At 39.6% G+C, this 18,152-nt stretch overlaps 2 protein-coding genes and 1 pseudogene across 5 annotated transcripts in view; 2 read left to right on the forward strand and 1 right to left on the reverse strand.

Moving 5' to 3' along the window:
• Nucleotides 1-1,435: 1,435 nt before the first annotated feature.
• LOC114511809 lies at nucleotides 1,436-3,044 on the reverse strand (annotated as a pseudogene).
• A 6,070-nt stretch (nucleotides 3,045-9,114) lies between these two features.
• Nucleotides 9,115-18,152, forward strand: part of ZC3H11A (zinc finger CCCH-type containing 11A) — a 44,179-nt gene continuing 35,141 nt past the window's right edge. The window contains exons 1-3 of one of the 4 annotated variants that reach the window (XM_028531046.2): nucleotides 9,121-9,287; nucleotides 15,110-15,163; nucleotides 16,095-16,572. The gene's annotated coding sequence lies outside the window, so the exon portion shown is untranslated. Of the gene's footprint in view, nucleotides 9,288-15,109; nucleotides 16,573-18,152 lie in introns of all 4 variants that reach the window. The other 3 variants (XM_028531045.2, XM_028531047.2, XM_028531041.2) reach the window with 3 other exon arrangements.
• Nucleotides 9,988-15,700, forward strand: ZBED6 (zinc finger BED-type containing 6). Its single transcript, XM_028531040.2, has one exon. It carries the CDS (start codon nucleotides 11,013-11,015, stop codon nucleotides 13,953-13,955), a length of 2,943 nt encoding a protein of 980 aa, XP_028386841.1. The 5' UTR covers nucleotides 9,988-11,012; the 3' UTR covers nucleotides 13,956-15,700.

Below are 18,152 nucleotides of genomic sequence, written 5' to 3' on the forward strand. Positions count from 1 at the left end.
ATGTAAGTCATTTTTGCTCATGTATGAGTACAAATACAGGATAAGTTTCTAGATGTGTAATTTCTGGGTCAAAGTATAGAGATGTCTCTTTAAAAATTAGCTTTTATGTTAATAAAAGTAACACATATTTGGCTCAGTACAAAAAGTGTACAATAAAAAGTCTTCTTTCACCCTGGCTGGTGTAGCTCAGTGGATTGAGCGTAGGCTGGGAACCAAAGTGTCACAGGTTCAATTCCCAGTCAGGGTACATGCCTGGGTTGCAGGCCATGACCCCCAGCAACTGCACATTGATGTTTCTACCTCTCTCTCTATCTCCCTCCCTTCCCTCTCTAAAATTAAATAAATAAAATCTTTTAAAAAAAGTCTTCTTTCCACCTCAGACATCTAGCTCCTCTCTCCTCAGGTAACCACTGTTAATAAATTCTCTAGAAAAACTTTAATGCATAAGCATGTGTATGTGTATATATGTGTATATGTGTGTATGTGTGGTGTTTAGATTATTGTAGAAAGAGAAATTTTGTGCGGTTCATAAGGTAAACTAAAGAGAGGGAAAGATGGAGAGGCAGCAAAACCAAAGTGGGAGCAATCTGAAAGATGAGCAACAAGTGGTAAAGGACTCAAACTAAGCAGAAGCAATGGGAACAGGAAACAAAAGTGTAGATTCAAGAAATATCTAAGAGGTAAAGTCAGTAGGATTTTATAAGTACTTGAAGATGGGATGTGTGGGGGAAAAGAGGACTCCTCATTACTTCCAGATTTCTAACCTCAGTAAATGGGTAGATGGTGGGTGGCACTGTTCACTGAAGTGAAGACTTCAGGAGAAGAGCTGGTGGGGACAGAGTGATAATTTCCGTTTTTGGTATATGGAATTTAAAGTAGTTCTGGCCCTGGCTGGTGTGACTCAATGGATTAAGTGTCAGCTTGTGAACCAAAAGGTTGCTGGTTCGATTCCCAGTCAGGGCACATGCCTGAGTTGTGTGCCAGGTCCCCAGCTGGTGTGTGAGAAGCAACCATTTGATATTTCTTGCCCTCTCTTTCTCCCTCCCTTCCTCTCTCTCTAAAATTTTTTTTAATCTAAAAAAAATAAAGTAGTTCTGAAACATCCAACTGAAGATTCCTATACTCAGTTGGACAGAAATCTGGAAGACAAGCACATCTGAGAGTCACCACATACAATTAATTGATAGTTGGAAACCAAGGAAATGGATGAAATAACCCAGGAAGAGAATGTAGTGTGTGACACAATGAAGGCTGAGGAGAGAATCCTGGGGAACATGACAAAAGTTAATGATAGAGAAAGAAAACCTGCAAAGGAACTAGAAAACTGGCAGCCAGAGAATTTGAAAAGAAACTAAGATAGAATTTTGTACTTGAACCATAAGAGGGGGAGTTTAAAGGAACAGAAAATGGTGAATAAGGGCCAATGATTGCATTATGATTTGGAGTTACAGAGACCTGGGTGTGAATCCTGATTTTGCCACTTTCACCAATGACACCTTGGGCACATCACTAAAACTTTGTAAGCATTTGTAAAAAGAGGTTAATAATATTATCTAATAGAGTTACTGTGAGGATTCAATTGGAAAATGTACATAAAGCTATTAGCACAAAGCCTCACACATAATAAATTATCGATAAATGCTGGATAATAATAAGAGGGAAAATATGCACTGAATAGGATCTAATTTATTTTTATTTTTATTTTTGGTTGGGTACAGTGAACTTTATTGATGGTGCATGACAAGGTAGGGCTCCCTAATTCCCTCCTTTTCTTCAGGAGGTCTGAGTTGAACACTGTGGAGCTCAGGAGATTCTCAGTGTGTTGGGGGATTGATTTGGGGCAAGGATTCCCCAGCAGTTGAGGGCCTTTTTTCCTCTCACTAGGGCTGTTGATCCAGGAGGCTCTTACTCCTTGGAGGCCATGTGGACCATAAGGTCCACCACCCTGTTGCTGTAGCCAAATTCATTATCCTACCAGGAAATGAGTTTGATAAAGTGGTCATTGAGGGTGATGCCAGCTCCAGCATTGAAGGTAGAGGAGTGGTGTCACTGCTAAAGTCTCAGGAGACCACTTGGTTCTCAATATAGCCCCAGATGCTCTTGAGGGGGTCCTCTGATGCCTGCTTCACCATCTTCTTGATGTCATTGTATTTGACAGTTTTCTCCAGGTGGCAGCTCAGATCCACAACTAATACATTGCAGGTGGGGACACCGAAGACCCTGCTAGTGACCTTCCCATTCAGCTCAGGGATGACTGAGTGCACGCCTTGGGGGTGGGTGGGGGGTAGGGTCATGTATGTTACTAGTGCTCGCTCAGGGACAGACTTGGAAGCACCAGTAGAAGCAGAGATGGTGTTCTAGGCAGCCCCTCGGCTATCACGGCACAGCTTCCCAGCAGAGCCATCCACAGTCTCCGGGTTGGCAGTGATGGCTGGACTATTGTTATGAGTCCCTCCTCAATGCCTACACTGTCATGGATGACCTTGGCTGGTGCAGGAGGCATTGCTGACAATCTTGAGAGAGATGTCATGCTTCTCATGGTTCATACCCATCTCAAACATGGGTGCATCTGTAGAAGGGGCCAAGATGATGACCCTCTTAGCTTCACATTTCAAGTGAGCCCCAGCCTCTCCATGGTAGTGAAGACATCAGTGGACTCCACAACATATTTAGCCCCAGAGTCCCCCCATTTGATGTTGGTGGGATCTAGCTCCTGGTAGACAGAGATGGACTTTCCATTGCTGACAATCTCCAAGGCCGAGAATGTCAGCCTTGACTGTGCCTTTCAATTTGCCATGAGTAGAATCATACTGGAACATGTACACCATGTAGTTGAAGTCAACGAAGTGGTCAATGAGGGTGACAATGTCCACTCTGCCAGAATTAAAAACAGCTCTGTTGACCAGGCACCCAATAAAGCCAAATCCATTCACTTTGACCTCCACCATCATATCATGGTTGCAGATGGCACTGTGTAGGAAGATGGCGGCAGTCTGTTGAATAGGAGGAACAGAGAGCCAATCTATCCAATTTAAAACTAATGCCCCTACCACAGTAATTTCAGAGAAGCCATGAGGACATAAATCCAAATGAAATATATTGAAGAGTACACGTGAGGTAACAAAGTAGTCAATGAACTTGGCAATGAAGATAAGTTGGGAAATTGGGTGGGAAACAAGGAATTGAGAATAATGTTTCCCCCACCTTTTTTTTAATTGATGGTGGCAGGGGGTGGGGGGTTGGTGGGGTCATGTATGTTACTAGGCTTTGAAAAACAACCAGCATCAGATAAGTTAAAAATACAAGAGCCATAGGGATAATAGGTGGAATGTAGAAGGGGTCACTCTTTCACGCCTCCACTGACTCTTCACTGTGATCACTCCTGCTCAACATTACCTCTAGTTCAGGCTTTCTGAAACACAACTTTGCAAATGTCACATCCTTTACCTTTTTGTCCTGTTTAAAAGCCTTCAAGGAATCCTTATTGTCCCTGAAATATTATTCAAATGCCTTCCTAACATTCAAGGCCCTTCATAATCTTGCTCCAATCCACTTTTATGATATTTACTCTTTCCATAATCTTTGGACCCTTCCCTGGTTGAATTTCTCTCCTCACTCTTTTAGTGGTCTCCCTAACATAGCTTTTTCCCTTGTCTTTACTTAGCCTCTCACCTCTGTTCTACTTGAGGTCAATTTAAGTCTTCCTCCCTTCAAAAAATACTGTATTTCCTGCAACTGTACTTTTCTATAGCTGCCTTTTCTTCTCTAACTCTCCTGGACCTAAAGTGGAGGTCGCAGGCCAGTCTACAAGGTGATTTTTTAAGATTTGTTTTCAGTTAGCTTCCAAACTTACAAATCAGAAATTTGGACATTAAAAAAAGTCTGAATTTATAGCTTCTCTTGAAAAATTGGAAGATGTATTAACACTCAGTCTGCATTCCCTCCTAGCAAAAATGGGCTGGAGTTGATAATGGCTAGCCCTATAGTTAGGGTATGCACTCAAGTTTTATTCTTACACCTGGCTCACCATACTCATATACACATGTGCCTGGCTCATGTAAGCATTTGAGTTTGTAACCCCAGGTCTAAACTATGGTTGGACACTTGGTGTACACTAGCTGGTGGCTATTCATATTTATATTCATCATGTCTTCCAGAAAGCTCCACATATCATGCCTATTTGAGAATCCCCACAATGCCTAGCACAATGACCTAAACACAGAATACTTGGTGTAAGGTAAATGATAATGATGTTGATAATGAAAACCCAGTCTGCCTTTTCTTAGTTAACCTAACACCCAACAAAACTACAGTTAGCTCATTCCAAAATGAAATACCAAGAAAAAAATATTCTATGTGAGGAAATCAAATAGCCTAAGAAAGCATTGGGAGTAGACAGGCAGCACGAGGAAGGTTGACTTCAGTGATACCAGCCCAGGTCCTGCAGCTAGAGCAAGAAGTTTGAAATTTATCCATTGTAGTTAGTAGGTGTTTGTGACTCCCATACAAAGCTTCTTGCTGGAAGACTCTGTTGGTCCTAATTTCCTCACTCATATTGGACAGCTGAGACCCAAAGGCAGAAAGAAAAAGAGGAAGGATGATGGATAGCGGTGATGGACAGTGGATTGGAGAAGAGACTATCTGCTCATGTGGTAGCTACTTTTTCACACTATTTTCCAATGGTAGAAAGTATAAACTGAGGCTACTCCCAACCTGTGGAACACACAGAGTTGGCTAGAGCCTCAGAGTGAGGGATAGGTTAGGATTTGAATGCAGATCATATGACTCCAGTCACAACAGCTGCTACACGAAGAGATAAGGATTTACCATGAAGCTAGTTAAGCTCAACCTTCAGGGCCCCTTACTTACAGAAGCTTTCTTCAAGACTCTGGGCAGGGCTATAGTGATGTGCTCATGTGGTCACTATAAAACTTGCAAAAGACATTTTAATAACAAATACTTAAGAGTCATGTGTTTTTGTTTTTTCATACAGACTCTCCAATATCTTCCACTTGTTGGGCATTTTGGGGGTCTAAGAGGAAATTGAATTGGGATGTAATTATTAAGTTAAATTTATGAGATTTACAATCAACTTTTTTTTTATTGTGTGAGAGAGAGAAATGCCGCTTTGTTTGTCCACTTATTTGTGCATTAATTGGCTGATTGTTGTACGTGCCCTCATTTGAGATAGAACCTACAACCTTGGGTGTATCAGGATGATGTTCTAACTAATTGAGCTAGCTGCGTAAGGCCTACAGTCATTTTCATTATAGTCATTAGTGTTAGACATGCAGGTATAGAAATGGCTTTCCAGAATACCCCTGTTGGCCCTGGCCGACTAGCTCAGTTGGTTAGAGTGTCATCCCTATATACCAAGGTTGCAGATTTGATCCCCAGTCAGGGCACATACAAGAAACAACCAATAAATGCATGAATAAGTGGAACAACGATGTGATGTATCCCTCTCTCCCTTCCTTTCTCTCTCTTTCTAAAATCAATTGTTTTAAATTTTAAAATAAAGCCCTGGCTGGTGTAGCTCAGTGGATTGAGTGTGAGCCTGTGAACCAAAGGGTCGCTGGTTTGATTCCCAGTTGGGGCTCATGCCTGGGCTGCAGGCCAGGTCCCCAGTGGAGGGTGCATGAAAGGCAACCACACATTGATGTTTCCCTTCCTCTGTTTCTCCTTCCCTTCCTCTTTCTCTAAAAATAAATAAATAAAATTTAAAAAAAATTTAAAATAAAAAAAGAATATCCCTGTTACCTATTGGGTGCACTCATCTGATATTATGACCCAAAGTTGTAGGGCTAGAGGTCATATCTTGATATAAGTGGCATGTAGATCATGGAGAAGAAACCAGGTTTGAAACGTTTGGAGCCAGAAGCTAGTTCTCAGAAAATTCTTCCAATTATCATATATAAAATTTTTAAAAAGATTTATTTATTTTTAGGCAGAGGGGAAGGGAGAAAGAGAGGGACAGAAACATCAATGTGTGGTTGCCTCTGGGATGCCACCTAGTGGGGACCTGGCCCAGAACCTAGGCATGTACCCTGACTGGGAATCGAACTAACGACCCTTTGGTTTGCAGGCTGGCACTCAATCCACTGAGTGGATTGAGCTGGTGTGGTATAGCCACACCAGCCAGGGTGCATATATAAAGTTTTAAGTGGAGGATTCAGTTATTACTAACACCTGGTATGGTAGCAAGACCTCAATGATCTCTGCCTCCTTAGTCCCTCCCACATTATGTCAGGGTTGATCTGTGTGAATAACAGAATAAGTGATGGTGTATGTCACTTTCAAAGCTAGATCATAAAACACATTGCACTTACAGTTTTTGTCTTGGCCTCTCTCTTTTTCTCCTTCTTTCTCTCTCCTTCATTCCCTCTCTTTAGTTCTGGAAGAATTCAGCTAGCTTCTCATATCCTGAGCAGCCCCAGGAACAGGGCCACCTGGAGAGAAACTGACGTCCCTTGTTAATAGCTGCTGGAGTGAGGTTGGAAAACGATCCTCTAGCTCCAGTCAAGCCTTCAGATGACTTGTAGACCTGGCCAACAACTTGATTACAACCTCATAAAAGACCACCAGCTAAACCGCTCCTGAACTCCTGTTCCACAGAAACTGTGAGATATGGTTTGTTGTTTCATGCCACTAAATTTGGGGGTATTACATAGCAACAGATACCATATTTTTTGGACCATAAGATGCAACTAGGTTTTAGAGAAGGAAAAGAGGGAAAAATTTTTTGAAGCAAAAAATGTGGTAAAATATTTAATAACATAAATAACATATTTCATCAATGTAAATGTAAAGCTACATTCGGACTATAAGATGCACCCCCAATTTTCCTCCCAGATTTGGGGGAAAGGTGTGCCTTATAGTCCAAAAAAACACGTAACTAACACATCTAGTAAAAATGGCAGTTTTCTCCTGGCCAAGAATATATTCAATAATTCAATAATGTCCTAGTGCTTGTATTTGTATGCAACTTGATAGATTTCCCTAAATTTGGCAATAATTCTATAATTTTAAGGCATTACTAATAAATTGTGAAATGGAAAGAAACTTTTCTAAAGTATCATTGAGAAAATTGTTTTTATTAAAGATGCCAGAGAAAAGAGTGATTTATTTTATTCTCTTTATAGAAAGTATTACAAAATTGTTGTCATATGAATAAGCAATCATAGCATATGCAGCTAACAATATAGAAAAATATAAATTTATTAGTAAAAACATTATGACTTTTTTGAGTTTGTAATGTATGTGGTACAAAGTTGTGTTTTTTAATGTATAATTTATTGTGATTTTCTTTCCTAGTACTTTTGAATCAATTTTGCCTCAATAATTGTGCATTCTTTTTCTAGTGGGGTCTATAAAACCTTTGCTGTCATACTAGTCTAAAATCTTTTGTCAGTTACTTACTGAAGAGGTCTAGAGACTGTTAAAATTAATTTAGATTCAAAGTGAGGTTTGAGTAAGAGGAATCTGTGCCCTTGATCTGGAAACATACTTGATCCCCTCATAACATCCAAGGCCCACATCCACCCTCTGAGAATTCTATTTGTGTATATTGGGAGAGGGGTGAATCCTCATATGGACTGTACCCTGGCCTTCAGAGGACCACCTGACTAGTTCTCCCTCTTTTAAATAACCCCAGGCTTTTAACTTCTCTTCAATATCCATTCGACTCTATAATTTTTCTTTCCCCCCTTGGGAGAAACTAGTGGAAACTATATTTCATTCATTCTAAGATGTACATCCTTTCCAAATCTACCATCTCTGATCAATGGCCTGTCAGAGTTCAATTGCAGAGTTTTATTTTCTTTCAGAAGTCTGTGAAATAAGATACATTTTACAATGCCTTAGAAATGATGAAATATGATGTAACCATATGTAGCATACTAGTCAGACTGCAGCTTGCAAAGACCTAGGCTGGAAACCCCTTCAACTGTTTGGGAAGCTTTGTGTTAAACTGAAAAAATAAAGGTGGTGTGGCACCGAAAGAAACTGGCCACCAGGATCCTGTCTGTTAAGTCTGGTTGACATGGCAACCACAGAGTGTTGTCATGTAAGGTAGGAACTGAGTCTAGAATTCCAATGCTGTGACTTCTTACTTTGAAAGAAGATCAAAGCCCAGGTGTGAGGAGACTCAGGACCCCATTGTGGGCTGGCTGGACTCCTTCACCAAGCTGGTAAGTGGCAGAAAATGCCCAAGAGCAAATAGAAGGTACCCAGAGTCCCATTTGCTTTACCATCAAATGTCTCCTTTCTTAGTAGCAGAACTGTGTACTTTCGAGTTCAGTAAAATGTTGCCACCGAAGCAAGTCCTGTTGAGCCTCTAACTCTGGGCATTTTAGGCTCCTAACTTATCAGTGTAATCTACTTAAGTATATTTGACTACAAAACAGAAAGAATATATGTTAAGTTAATGAGAAATTATTTCTCGGAAATTAGATTAATAGAGATTTAAACTTTCTATTCCATGTATCTGTATTAATTACAGTTTTTAAAAAACCACTCATATGTATAACTTTCATGGTCATAGGAAAAAAGGTAAAAACATTCAAATGGGAAAATACAGGCTAACGTTAATAATTGAGGAGGCTAAAGCTCATCAATTCAAATCAAATTTCAAAGCTCAAATCAAAATTCTTTCTTTTTATCCCCCAACCCTCACGAACTTTTTGGTGAGCATGGATTGTCTTTCCAATACAAAAATTTGTTTTAAGAATTGCAACTTCCCAAATAAAAACAAATGCACAACTCCATCAACACTGAATGGGAAAAGTAGTTTATTTCTAAACTAGATGTCCACACAGTTGGGACGATTAAACAAATACTTTTGGTAAGAAAAAACTGAGCGCCTACTGTCTGACAGTTCTCTTGGCTTTCTTGCTTACTACCTCATTTGATTAAAAAAAAAAACTTTAAAAAATTAAAGATGGTTTCAACAAAACCGTTACCTTTATAAAACGCATTCTTTGGAAAGGAAGGTTGCCTAGCAACTCCCCTCTCACGTGACACTGTGACCAGGCCGCCATCTTAGCATCTCCTCATAAAGGAACTACGTCTCCCAGAATCCTTGTGATTGCGTCGTGCTGGCACTTTTACCGCCCGGTCTTAGAGCTGAGCTTGTAGCCGGGCGCCATCTTTGACGCTGGCAGTCTCGGATTTCTGCTGGTGTTGCTGCTGTGAGGACGGCGGAGGCTAACGGCTAAGAAAGAAGAAAGACGTGGTGCAAGCGGGAGTCGGGGAGAGTGTCCTCGGTTCGGTAAAGTTTCTGTTCTCTGGTAACTAGACCCGTTTTTTGATTCCCTGGTGGCTTGGGGCCGGGAGGTTGGAGAGTGGGCGAGGGGAGTGGCTGCGGCCTCCCCTCGCCCCTGGGTCGCTGCCTAGCCCGGGAAGTCACAGCGGGTCCTTCGACCCCGCCGTAACGAAAACCCTTCTCTTACCCTTCCCCCATTCTGGCCGCTGCCCTGATCGGGGCGGGCGGGGAACCCCGGACGCCCAGTCTTCCCGTCCACCCCACCTCCACCACAGCCCACCCCGCCCCCACCCCACCGCGCCTGCTCCCTTTCCAGCCAACCTTCATCCCCTCCCCCACATCCGGTGTTGGCGAAACTAGGAACCCAGAGCAGCCCTAGCAAGCCGACTTGCTCCTCGACTCCCGGAGCCAGAACTGACACTAGATCGCTTTCTTCGGGGCCATAGTTTCCCTAGTTTAGCGAACCCCCACTGCTTAAATTAACGTGAGTGCCAGGAGCTGAATTTACATACTCTCATTCCTCTCCAGGGTCCCACTACTTTGGAGGTTTTCTCAAACTCCACATGCAGAAAGCTACCTACCTTATTCCGGTATCCTCACCCCTTCCCTACCTTAATTATACTCCCACCCCCAGCCCTCAGCATCGGAGTCAAGAGCAACAGGGACACTTCTCCTTGTGGGATTGATGAAACCGTAATGAAGAACACCCCCTAAACTCCCGTAATCGGTGCGGATTTCTGTGGGGAAGGCCCATATCATTGACATCTTCCAGGCCTTGGTTCTGGGCCTTGAGAGGCTGTGGAAATAGTGAACTAGCGATGCTTTTTAGGGTAAATGTATGTAGGTATTGGGGGAAGGGGAAGGATCAACTGAGAAGGTATGGAAGTGGTTTAAAGCTCATTTCAATTTTTGCTGTTGATGCACAGTCCAGCTTATGAGTTACTCATTTACAGGCCGTAAAGCTTCTCCAGTCTAAAAATGTCTGAAAACTACACTTGGATTAATTTTCGATACACACAGTAAATTAAAAGCGTTTTGTGACCTGGATTTTAATTTCACTCATAAAGCACTTCTTTAGCCACCCACATTTTTAAAAACTGTTATTTTTAGTTAGAGCTGAGAGGGGTCAATTAGAATTTGTTGTTAATGACCAGTATGTGGAGTCTGATTTAGCAGTCCAGAATTGACTTTTGGGGTTGTATTGACAATTCACAGTCCTAAATAATCAATGTTGAAATGATGCACTATGTTTTTGTTTAAATGAAATGTCCTGAAAATTAATTTCAGAATTAATGGAAATTGATGTTGCTATTGTGAGACATCATAAAAATACATATTTTAAAAGCTGAAGGCATTTCAAGCAGATACAGTTCTTGATGAAGCAGAAAGAACATGAACGAGGGATTTGGAAAACGTGGCATCTAGCTGGTACTGAGCAACTTTATGACTCTGGGAAAATGGGCCTCAGTTCTTTTTTCTGTAACATGAGGAGATTGGACGATTTGAATTCAGAACTCAGAAAGTTGGAAGGGATCTTGAAGCCCTCTGAGAAAGATTTTGGGAATGCTCTCTATTGCTGTCACTTTTCCTCCAAAAATAACCTGGCTTGGAAGTCACTGGTCCAAAGGGAATTTGATTCCCCATAGAAATTGGAGAATAGGTAATGCAAGTAGAGAGGAACAGCTGTATTTCTGCTTGAGTAATAAACCTGCTAACAGATTCTGGTACAAATTTTGGGGACATAAAGAGAATGAGTATATGTACCCTAAGTGTACCAGTTTCCTCACTCTCTCCTGGCAGAAGATGCAGCACTTTTAGTGGTGCTGGGATTCTGGGCTGTGTTCCTATTAATTCTAATACAGATAAAGAAGATATGGTAGAGAGAAAGATGGTGGCAGAAGGAATGGATAGAGAGGCAAAATTGCCTGCTAAAAAGAAAAGAAAGAAGGGTTTGCGACTGAAGGGGAAAAGGCGACGAAAGAAATTGATCCTTGTGAAAAAGTTTAGTAAGGATTTGGGATCTGGGAGGCCTGTTGCAGATGCCCCTGCTTTGTTAGCTTCCAGTGCCCCAGAGCAGGATGAAGAACGTCTTTTTGAGAGCAATATAGAAAAACAGATCTACTTACCTAGTACTAGAGCCAAGACCTCCATTGTGTGGCACTTCTTTCACGTTGACCCCCAGTATACCTGGCGGGCTATTTGTAACCTCTGTGAAAAAAGTGTTAGCAGGGGTAAACCCGGCAGTCACCTCGGGACATCTACTCTTCAACGACATCTGCAGGCAAGGCATTCACCTCACTGGACAAGGGCCAACAAATTTGGAGTCACTAGTGGGGAGGAGGATTTCACTTTAGATGTACCTTTATCTCCCTCTTCTGCTGGAAGCAATGGAAGCTTTGAATACATTCCTACTGATCCATTAGATGATAATAGAGTGGGTAAGAAACGTGATAAATCAGTATCTGATGCCTTGAGGGCGGAAAGGGGGAGATTTCTCATCAAAAGTAACATTGTCAAGCATGCTTTAATTCCTGGAACAAGAGCCAAGACATCTGCAGTTTGGAATTTTTTTTATACTGATCCTCAGCACATCTCAAGAGCGGTGTGTAATATATGTAAAAGAAGTGTGAGCCGGGGCAGGCCAGGTTCTCACCTAGGAACTTCAACACTTCAACGACACCTACAGGCCACACATCCCATCCACTGGGCTGTTGCCAATAAAGACAGTGGTGCAGTTGGAAATGGATTAGATGAGGCTGAGACTGAGAGAAATCCCTTGGGCGATACTTTGCATGGAGAGAAATCTACAGGCAGCCAAGATTTAACAGCTGAAGACCTTAGTGACTCTGATTCAGATGAACCTCCTGTGTTGGAGATGGAAAATAGGAGATCTGAGAGTCCTATTCCTGTTGCAGAGCAAAATGTTCTGATGCATGCCCAGGAAGGAGAAACAACATACTGTGAAAAGTCAGTCTCCAGTCAAATAAGTCAGGCAATTATTCAAATGATTGTGGAGGATATGCATCCTTACAACTACTTCTCAACCCCAGCCTTTCAGAGGTTCATGCAGATTGTGGCTCCTGACTATAGGTTACCATCTGAAACTTACTTCTTCACTAAGGCTGTACCTCAATTATACGATTCGGTCAGAGAAAAAATTTTTTTAACTTTGGAGAATGTTCAAAGCCAAAAAATCCACTTAACTGTGGATATATGGACCCATGACCCATCCACTGACTATTTTATTGTGACTGTACACTGGGTCTCCTTGGACACTGCACCTTCTACCAATAATGGCTGGATCCCCAGTTTTAGAAAATGGGCAGTGCTTTGTGTAACAGGTTTGGCCAAAGACTGTTTGGTAACCAACATTTTACAAGAATTAAATGACCAGATTGGTTTGTGGCTTTCTCCTAATTTTCTCATTCCCAGCTTCATTGTTTCTGACAATTCCTCTAATGTGGTACATGCAATCAAAGAAGGTGGTTTTACCCATGTACCATGCTTCCTGCATTGTTTAAATATAGTAATTCAGGATTTTTTCTGTGAGCACAAGAGCATTGAAAATATGTTAGTGGCAGCTAGGAAAACCTGTCATCATTTTAGTCATTCAGTCAAGGCTCGTCAGATACTGCAAGAGTTCCAAAATGATCGCCAACTTCCATGGAAGAATTTGAAGCAGGATGAAACTGGCCATTGGATTTCTACCTTTTATATGTTAAAATGGCTCTTGGAACATTGCTACTCAGTTCACCATAGTCTTGGTAGAGCCAGTGGTGTTGTACTCACCTCTCTTCAGTGGACCCTAATGACTTATGTTTGTGATATTCTTAAACCATTTGAAGAGGCCATGCAGAAAGTGAGTGTAAAGACCACAGGATTGAATCAGGTGCTACCTCTAATCCATCATCTTCTCCTTTCCTTGCAGAAACTCAGAGAGGATTTTCAAGTCAGAGGTATTACACAGGCCCTCAATCTGGTGGACAGTTTATCTCTGAAACTTGAAACTGACGCCCTACTAAGTGCCATGCTAAAATCTAAGCCTTGTATCTTGGCTGCTTTGTTAGATCCATGCTTTAAAAATAGCTTGGAAGACTTTTTCCCTCAAGGTGCTCATTTAGAAACTTATAAGCAGATCCTTGCAGAAGAAGTTTGTAATTATATGGAATCTTCACCAGAGGTCTGCCATATTCCAACTTCAGAAGCTTCTGGTCCCTCAGCTATAGTAGAAACTGATTCATTTACTTCATCTACAAGAGAAGGCACCTCCAGTTCAGCGTCCATTGATAGCTCAGTTGCAGATAATATTAGTGTTGGAGGCAAAAGTTTCATGTTTCCTTCTGCTGTAGCAGTAGTGGATGAATACTTCAAAGAGAAGTATTTGGAGATCTCAGGAGTTGATGACCCTTTGATTTACTGGCAGAGAAAGGTGAACATATGGCCAGCTTTGACCCAAGTTGCCATTCAGTATCTAAGCTGCCCTATGTGTAGTTGGCAATCTGAATGTATCTTTACTGCAAATAGCCACTTTCATCCAAAACAGATCATGAGTCTGGACTTTGACAATGTAGAACAGCTGATGTTTCTGAAAATGAACTTGAAAAATGTTAAGTATGATTATTCTACGTTGGTTCTGAGCTGGGATCCTGAGAATGAAGTTGTTCAAAGCAATGAAAAAGAAATATTATCTTAATTTCTTTTTCCTTTCTCCATTTAAAATGGGCAACTTCTTGCTCTGTTACTATATTCTAATTGCTATAGTTGTTACATATACTTAACTAATTAATATTCTTTATACATGAATCTGGGGAAACCTGAAAACACAAAAAGGGCTGAAACTTCCTTAGAGGTAATGTCGACAAAGTGAAGATTAGCTTGAATGATTTCACAGTACTAACTCAATGTGGCTGTCACTTGAAATTTTGTTTATACCATGTGAGAAAAAGATATTTTTTAATTAAAAAATATAGTGCAGCATTGAAAGTCCTTGGGCTATTTCTGACTGGTAAACTGAACTAGTAATTAATTGGTTTTAAGTAAAAATTTCTCCCAACATGGAACGTTTGATTGCTTTGAAACCAATGATATTGAGGGGGGAGGAAGCATACTAAGCTGATATTCCTAACCACGCCCCTATTTTTCTATTTCTTTAAAAATCCTATTTGTCCTTACAGCTTGGAAAAAACAAAATTCACAGAATTGTTTTACATTGGGAAATTTCTAATTGCCTCCTCATACTGGTCAGCTCAATAATTTCAATTTATCGAGTTACCATTTATAAAGGATTGGATCTATATAAATAAAAGAGAAACATTAGAAAATAATTAGGGAAATTACTTTTAATCTTTGAATTACCTTTTTATTCTTTATAAAACAGTGTAAAAACATTGTATAGGTACTTTTGCCTAATTATGGGGTAAATGACATAGTAAAAAGTTCACAAAATTGAAAAACATTGAATGGGAATTAAAAGTCCCATCCATGAGCATACTTTGACAAATCTAGTATCCATTTTTCAAAGAATGTTTTTCTGATACTGTGATCTTAAATGCTTTTAAAAATATACTGAATTATCCATAAAACAGTACTCTCAACTGTGAAATTGTTTTGACCTCTATTCTTAACTAAAAATAAGCAATCAATATTTTCATGCATTAGGAATCATTTCCTCACTGGTAAAACGAGAGAACTGATCTCAGTGATTTTTAAGGTCCCTTTCCACTCCAAAAGTTTGTTTCTGTGATTGAGTGGGAGGCCAGAAAATGATGACTTTTAATAAAAGTCTATTAAAAGTTTCAGACTGAATAACTAATGTAAGATCCCAATTTTTCCTTTTTTTCATTTTAGATTTGGGGATATTCCCTGCCCAAAAATTTCCTGGAAAATTGACTAGTATTAAGTGTGAGTAAAAGGTGTCCACTTTTTTTAAGTTTTGATTTTAGTTTTGTCTTGGATAGTATTTGGCAAGATTTAGCCTAGAAGTAATGTAGTATCTATTACATGAGCATCAAAATTGCTTTGTTACTGGGCTGGTTTCAAAATTTAGAATTCATTTCTATGTATCAAATCAGTTTTTTTTTTTTTTTAATGGTAAATGTACCATTGTGGAATGAAATTTCAACTTCAAAAGTTTACCCTTTTACTAACTGGAGTAAATGGATAATTAATTACAATGTCTTTAGTTGTAGCCATCATTAGTAAAGAATTTGAAACTAGGCTGCGTAAGCAAGCCTTTGCAGGGCCAATATTGAATTTCATGCCAGTTGACACTGGTGTTACTGTAACAGAAAAAAAAATCTTCCCTTAATAGAAGCTTTCTGTGTTTTGACAGTGCCAGTTCAGTATGGCTATAATGCTGCTCTGCCTTCTACAGCTTGCTGCACCACTCTGTAGTTACTCTGTAACTATACGTTTCTATCTTTTTTGGTTAAACACTCCCTGAAGATAAAAAAGATGATAATGGTATACATGCATCCATATTTATACACATTGATATATGTCTAAGGATTTCCCTTCATCTTTATTTTGTGGGCTGGGCAAAATTTTGTGTAACATTAATATGCTTTGTAATACTTTGGTAAAAGAGTAAGTTCACCACTTTTATAATGAACCCAAATCTAAAGTCTTTTGTAGTGTATTTTAAAAGGGAAAACTTAACCAAATGTTTTATTTCTACACATTTGTGTGTGTGTGTGTGTATGTATGTGTGTATAAGCCAGTTAGTATATATGTATGTCATGTACATAAAACACTTTATATTTTTACATACAAGTATGCTTTTATTTATACAGATAATAAAGATGGGGGAAGATTTCTGTTTTTTTCTTAATAGGTGAAGAAATCTTGAAGACCAGAACTTGGATCTTATTGAATTTTGGTGTGTGTTTTTTTTTTTTTTTTTTTTAATTTTTTTCTCTCTTTTTTTTCTTTTTAAATTATATTGTTCGGCTATGGAAGATGGATTTTTTTAAAAAATAATCTTTTGACTCTAAAGTTCATACTTAAATGAACTTTTTTGTTTGTTTTTTTTGTTTTTGTTTTTGTTTTTGAGGAGATAACTATCCCTAGCTGTCTCCAGTCTGTGACAAAGGTTATTCAAATGGACTTAATCTCCCAGTAGTTGGGAGATGTTTTAAAAACACATCCTGTGTTTGAATTGTGGCTGAGAGGTTTCCTTGGCAATGTGAGGAGGAAAATTCTTTCTGCCTCATTATTATTAATTCATGGATTGAGTGTTGGTTCGACCTACAGGCGTGATAGATTGGAACTCAGTGAAGACACAGATGTTCCTGTGAGAGCAACCATCTAATGTAAGTGTGGAAATGGGTTTTTTCACATTAAAGGAGTAAACATTTTTGCAATTTATGGCATAATTTTCCCAAATCAATAAGAAATTAGCCATTGTCAAGACATTTTTGTTCCTTGTAATTGTTTATAAGCTTTTGGTTTGGGGTTAGAGGTACTCTCTCCCCCTTTTAATAATGTAGTACATGCACATTATAAAAACAGTGTAGCCAAGGTGAAACCTTGTAATTCCACCTCCTCAGAAATCTCCTCAGAGAAAAGCACCCGTTAATAGTTTATTACAGCATAGTTCCATCTCCACACACACAACTCTGCCTCATCTTTTTGAAATGACTAAGCAGTGTGCCTTTATATGAATGTGCAATAATTTAACATATACCTTATTGATAGACCTTTGGTTTTGCCCTTGTAAACAAAATAGTTGCACATCCTGTAACAGCTCTATACACACATCTCTTTGACTGTTTCTCAGAACCATTTCTCAGATGTGAAATTGTAGAATTGTTACAATTGATTATAAAGAAGTTGTACTAATTTACTAGTAAAAATACCAATCTTTGTTGCTGATCTTTTGTTACATAAAAATGTTTTCCATTTTATGTAGTCAAATCTACCAATTTTATTGTTAAGGTTTTTAACTAGTATTGTAGTAGGAAAGGTTTCTTTCACTCTGAGCTTATAAAAAATTACCATGCATTTTTCCCCAGTGCCTGGATGGATATACACATATATATATTAAGATTTTTTAAAATAGATTTTACTTGTTTTTAGAGAGAAGGGAGGGAGAACAAGAGGAAGAGAAACGTGTGTATGGCTGCCTTTCATGTACCTAGCCTGCAACCCAGGCATGTGCCCTGATTGGGAATTGAACCGGCGACCCTTTTTATTTTGTAGGCCGGCAGTCAATCCACTGAACCACAGCAGCCAAGGCTTAAGAATTTTTTAATATGTATTTTTATGTATTTTTAGAGAGGGAAAGGGAGGGAGAAAGAGAGGGAGAGACACATTGATGTGAGAGAGAAACACAAATCCGTCACCTCCTGTACGTGCCCCAGCTGGGAACCAAACTGCAACCCAGGTGTGTGCACTGACTGAGAATTGAACCAGCAACCTTTCACTTTGTGTGATGATGCCCAACCAACTCAGCCACACTGGTCAGGGCTTGATGGTTGTATTTTTTATATTAAAGATGTAATCTAGGGATTGTAGTTAAATGACATTGTCACTCTTCCTCTCATAAGCATAATAGACATGTCAGATATTGGCTTGCCTTTTTGCTGAGTGCAGTTATGAATTTACAGTTAGTGTAGTGCTTTAAATTAGTGAGCTACAGCCTCTGCCATCCTTGCTTTTATTCCCCTGGAACATTTTTGTATTGAGTAGAATATTTTCAGATGGATGGCCAATTTTTTTTGTTAATTTTAGATGCCACTTTTTCATGTATTACATTTACTCATAGATTCACTTGAATTCTTTTGGTCTTGTACTCATTTATTTGCCAACATTATGTCTAAATGTTGCATTTCACATCTATTGTAAAGTCAGGTAGAGCATGGCTCTCCTACTCTTTTTAAAATTTCTCTAT

This window comes from Phyllostomus discolor, chromosome 14 (assembly GCF_004126475.2).
Source record: "Phyllostomus discolor isolate MPI-MPIP mPhyDis1 chromosome 14, mPhyDis1.pri.v3, whole genome shotgun sequence".
Classification (NCBI taxonomy): domain Eukaryota; kingdom Metazoa; phylum Chordata; class Mammalia; order Chiroptera; family Phyllostomidae; genus Phyllostomus; species Phyllostomus discolor.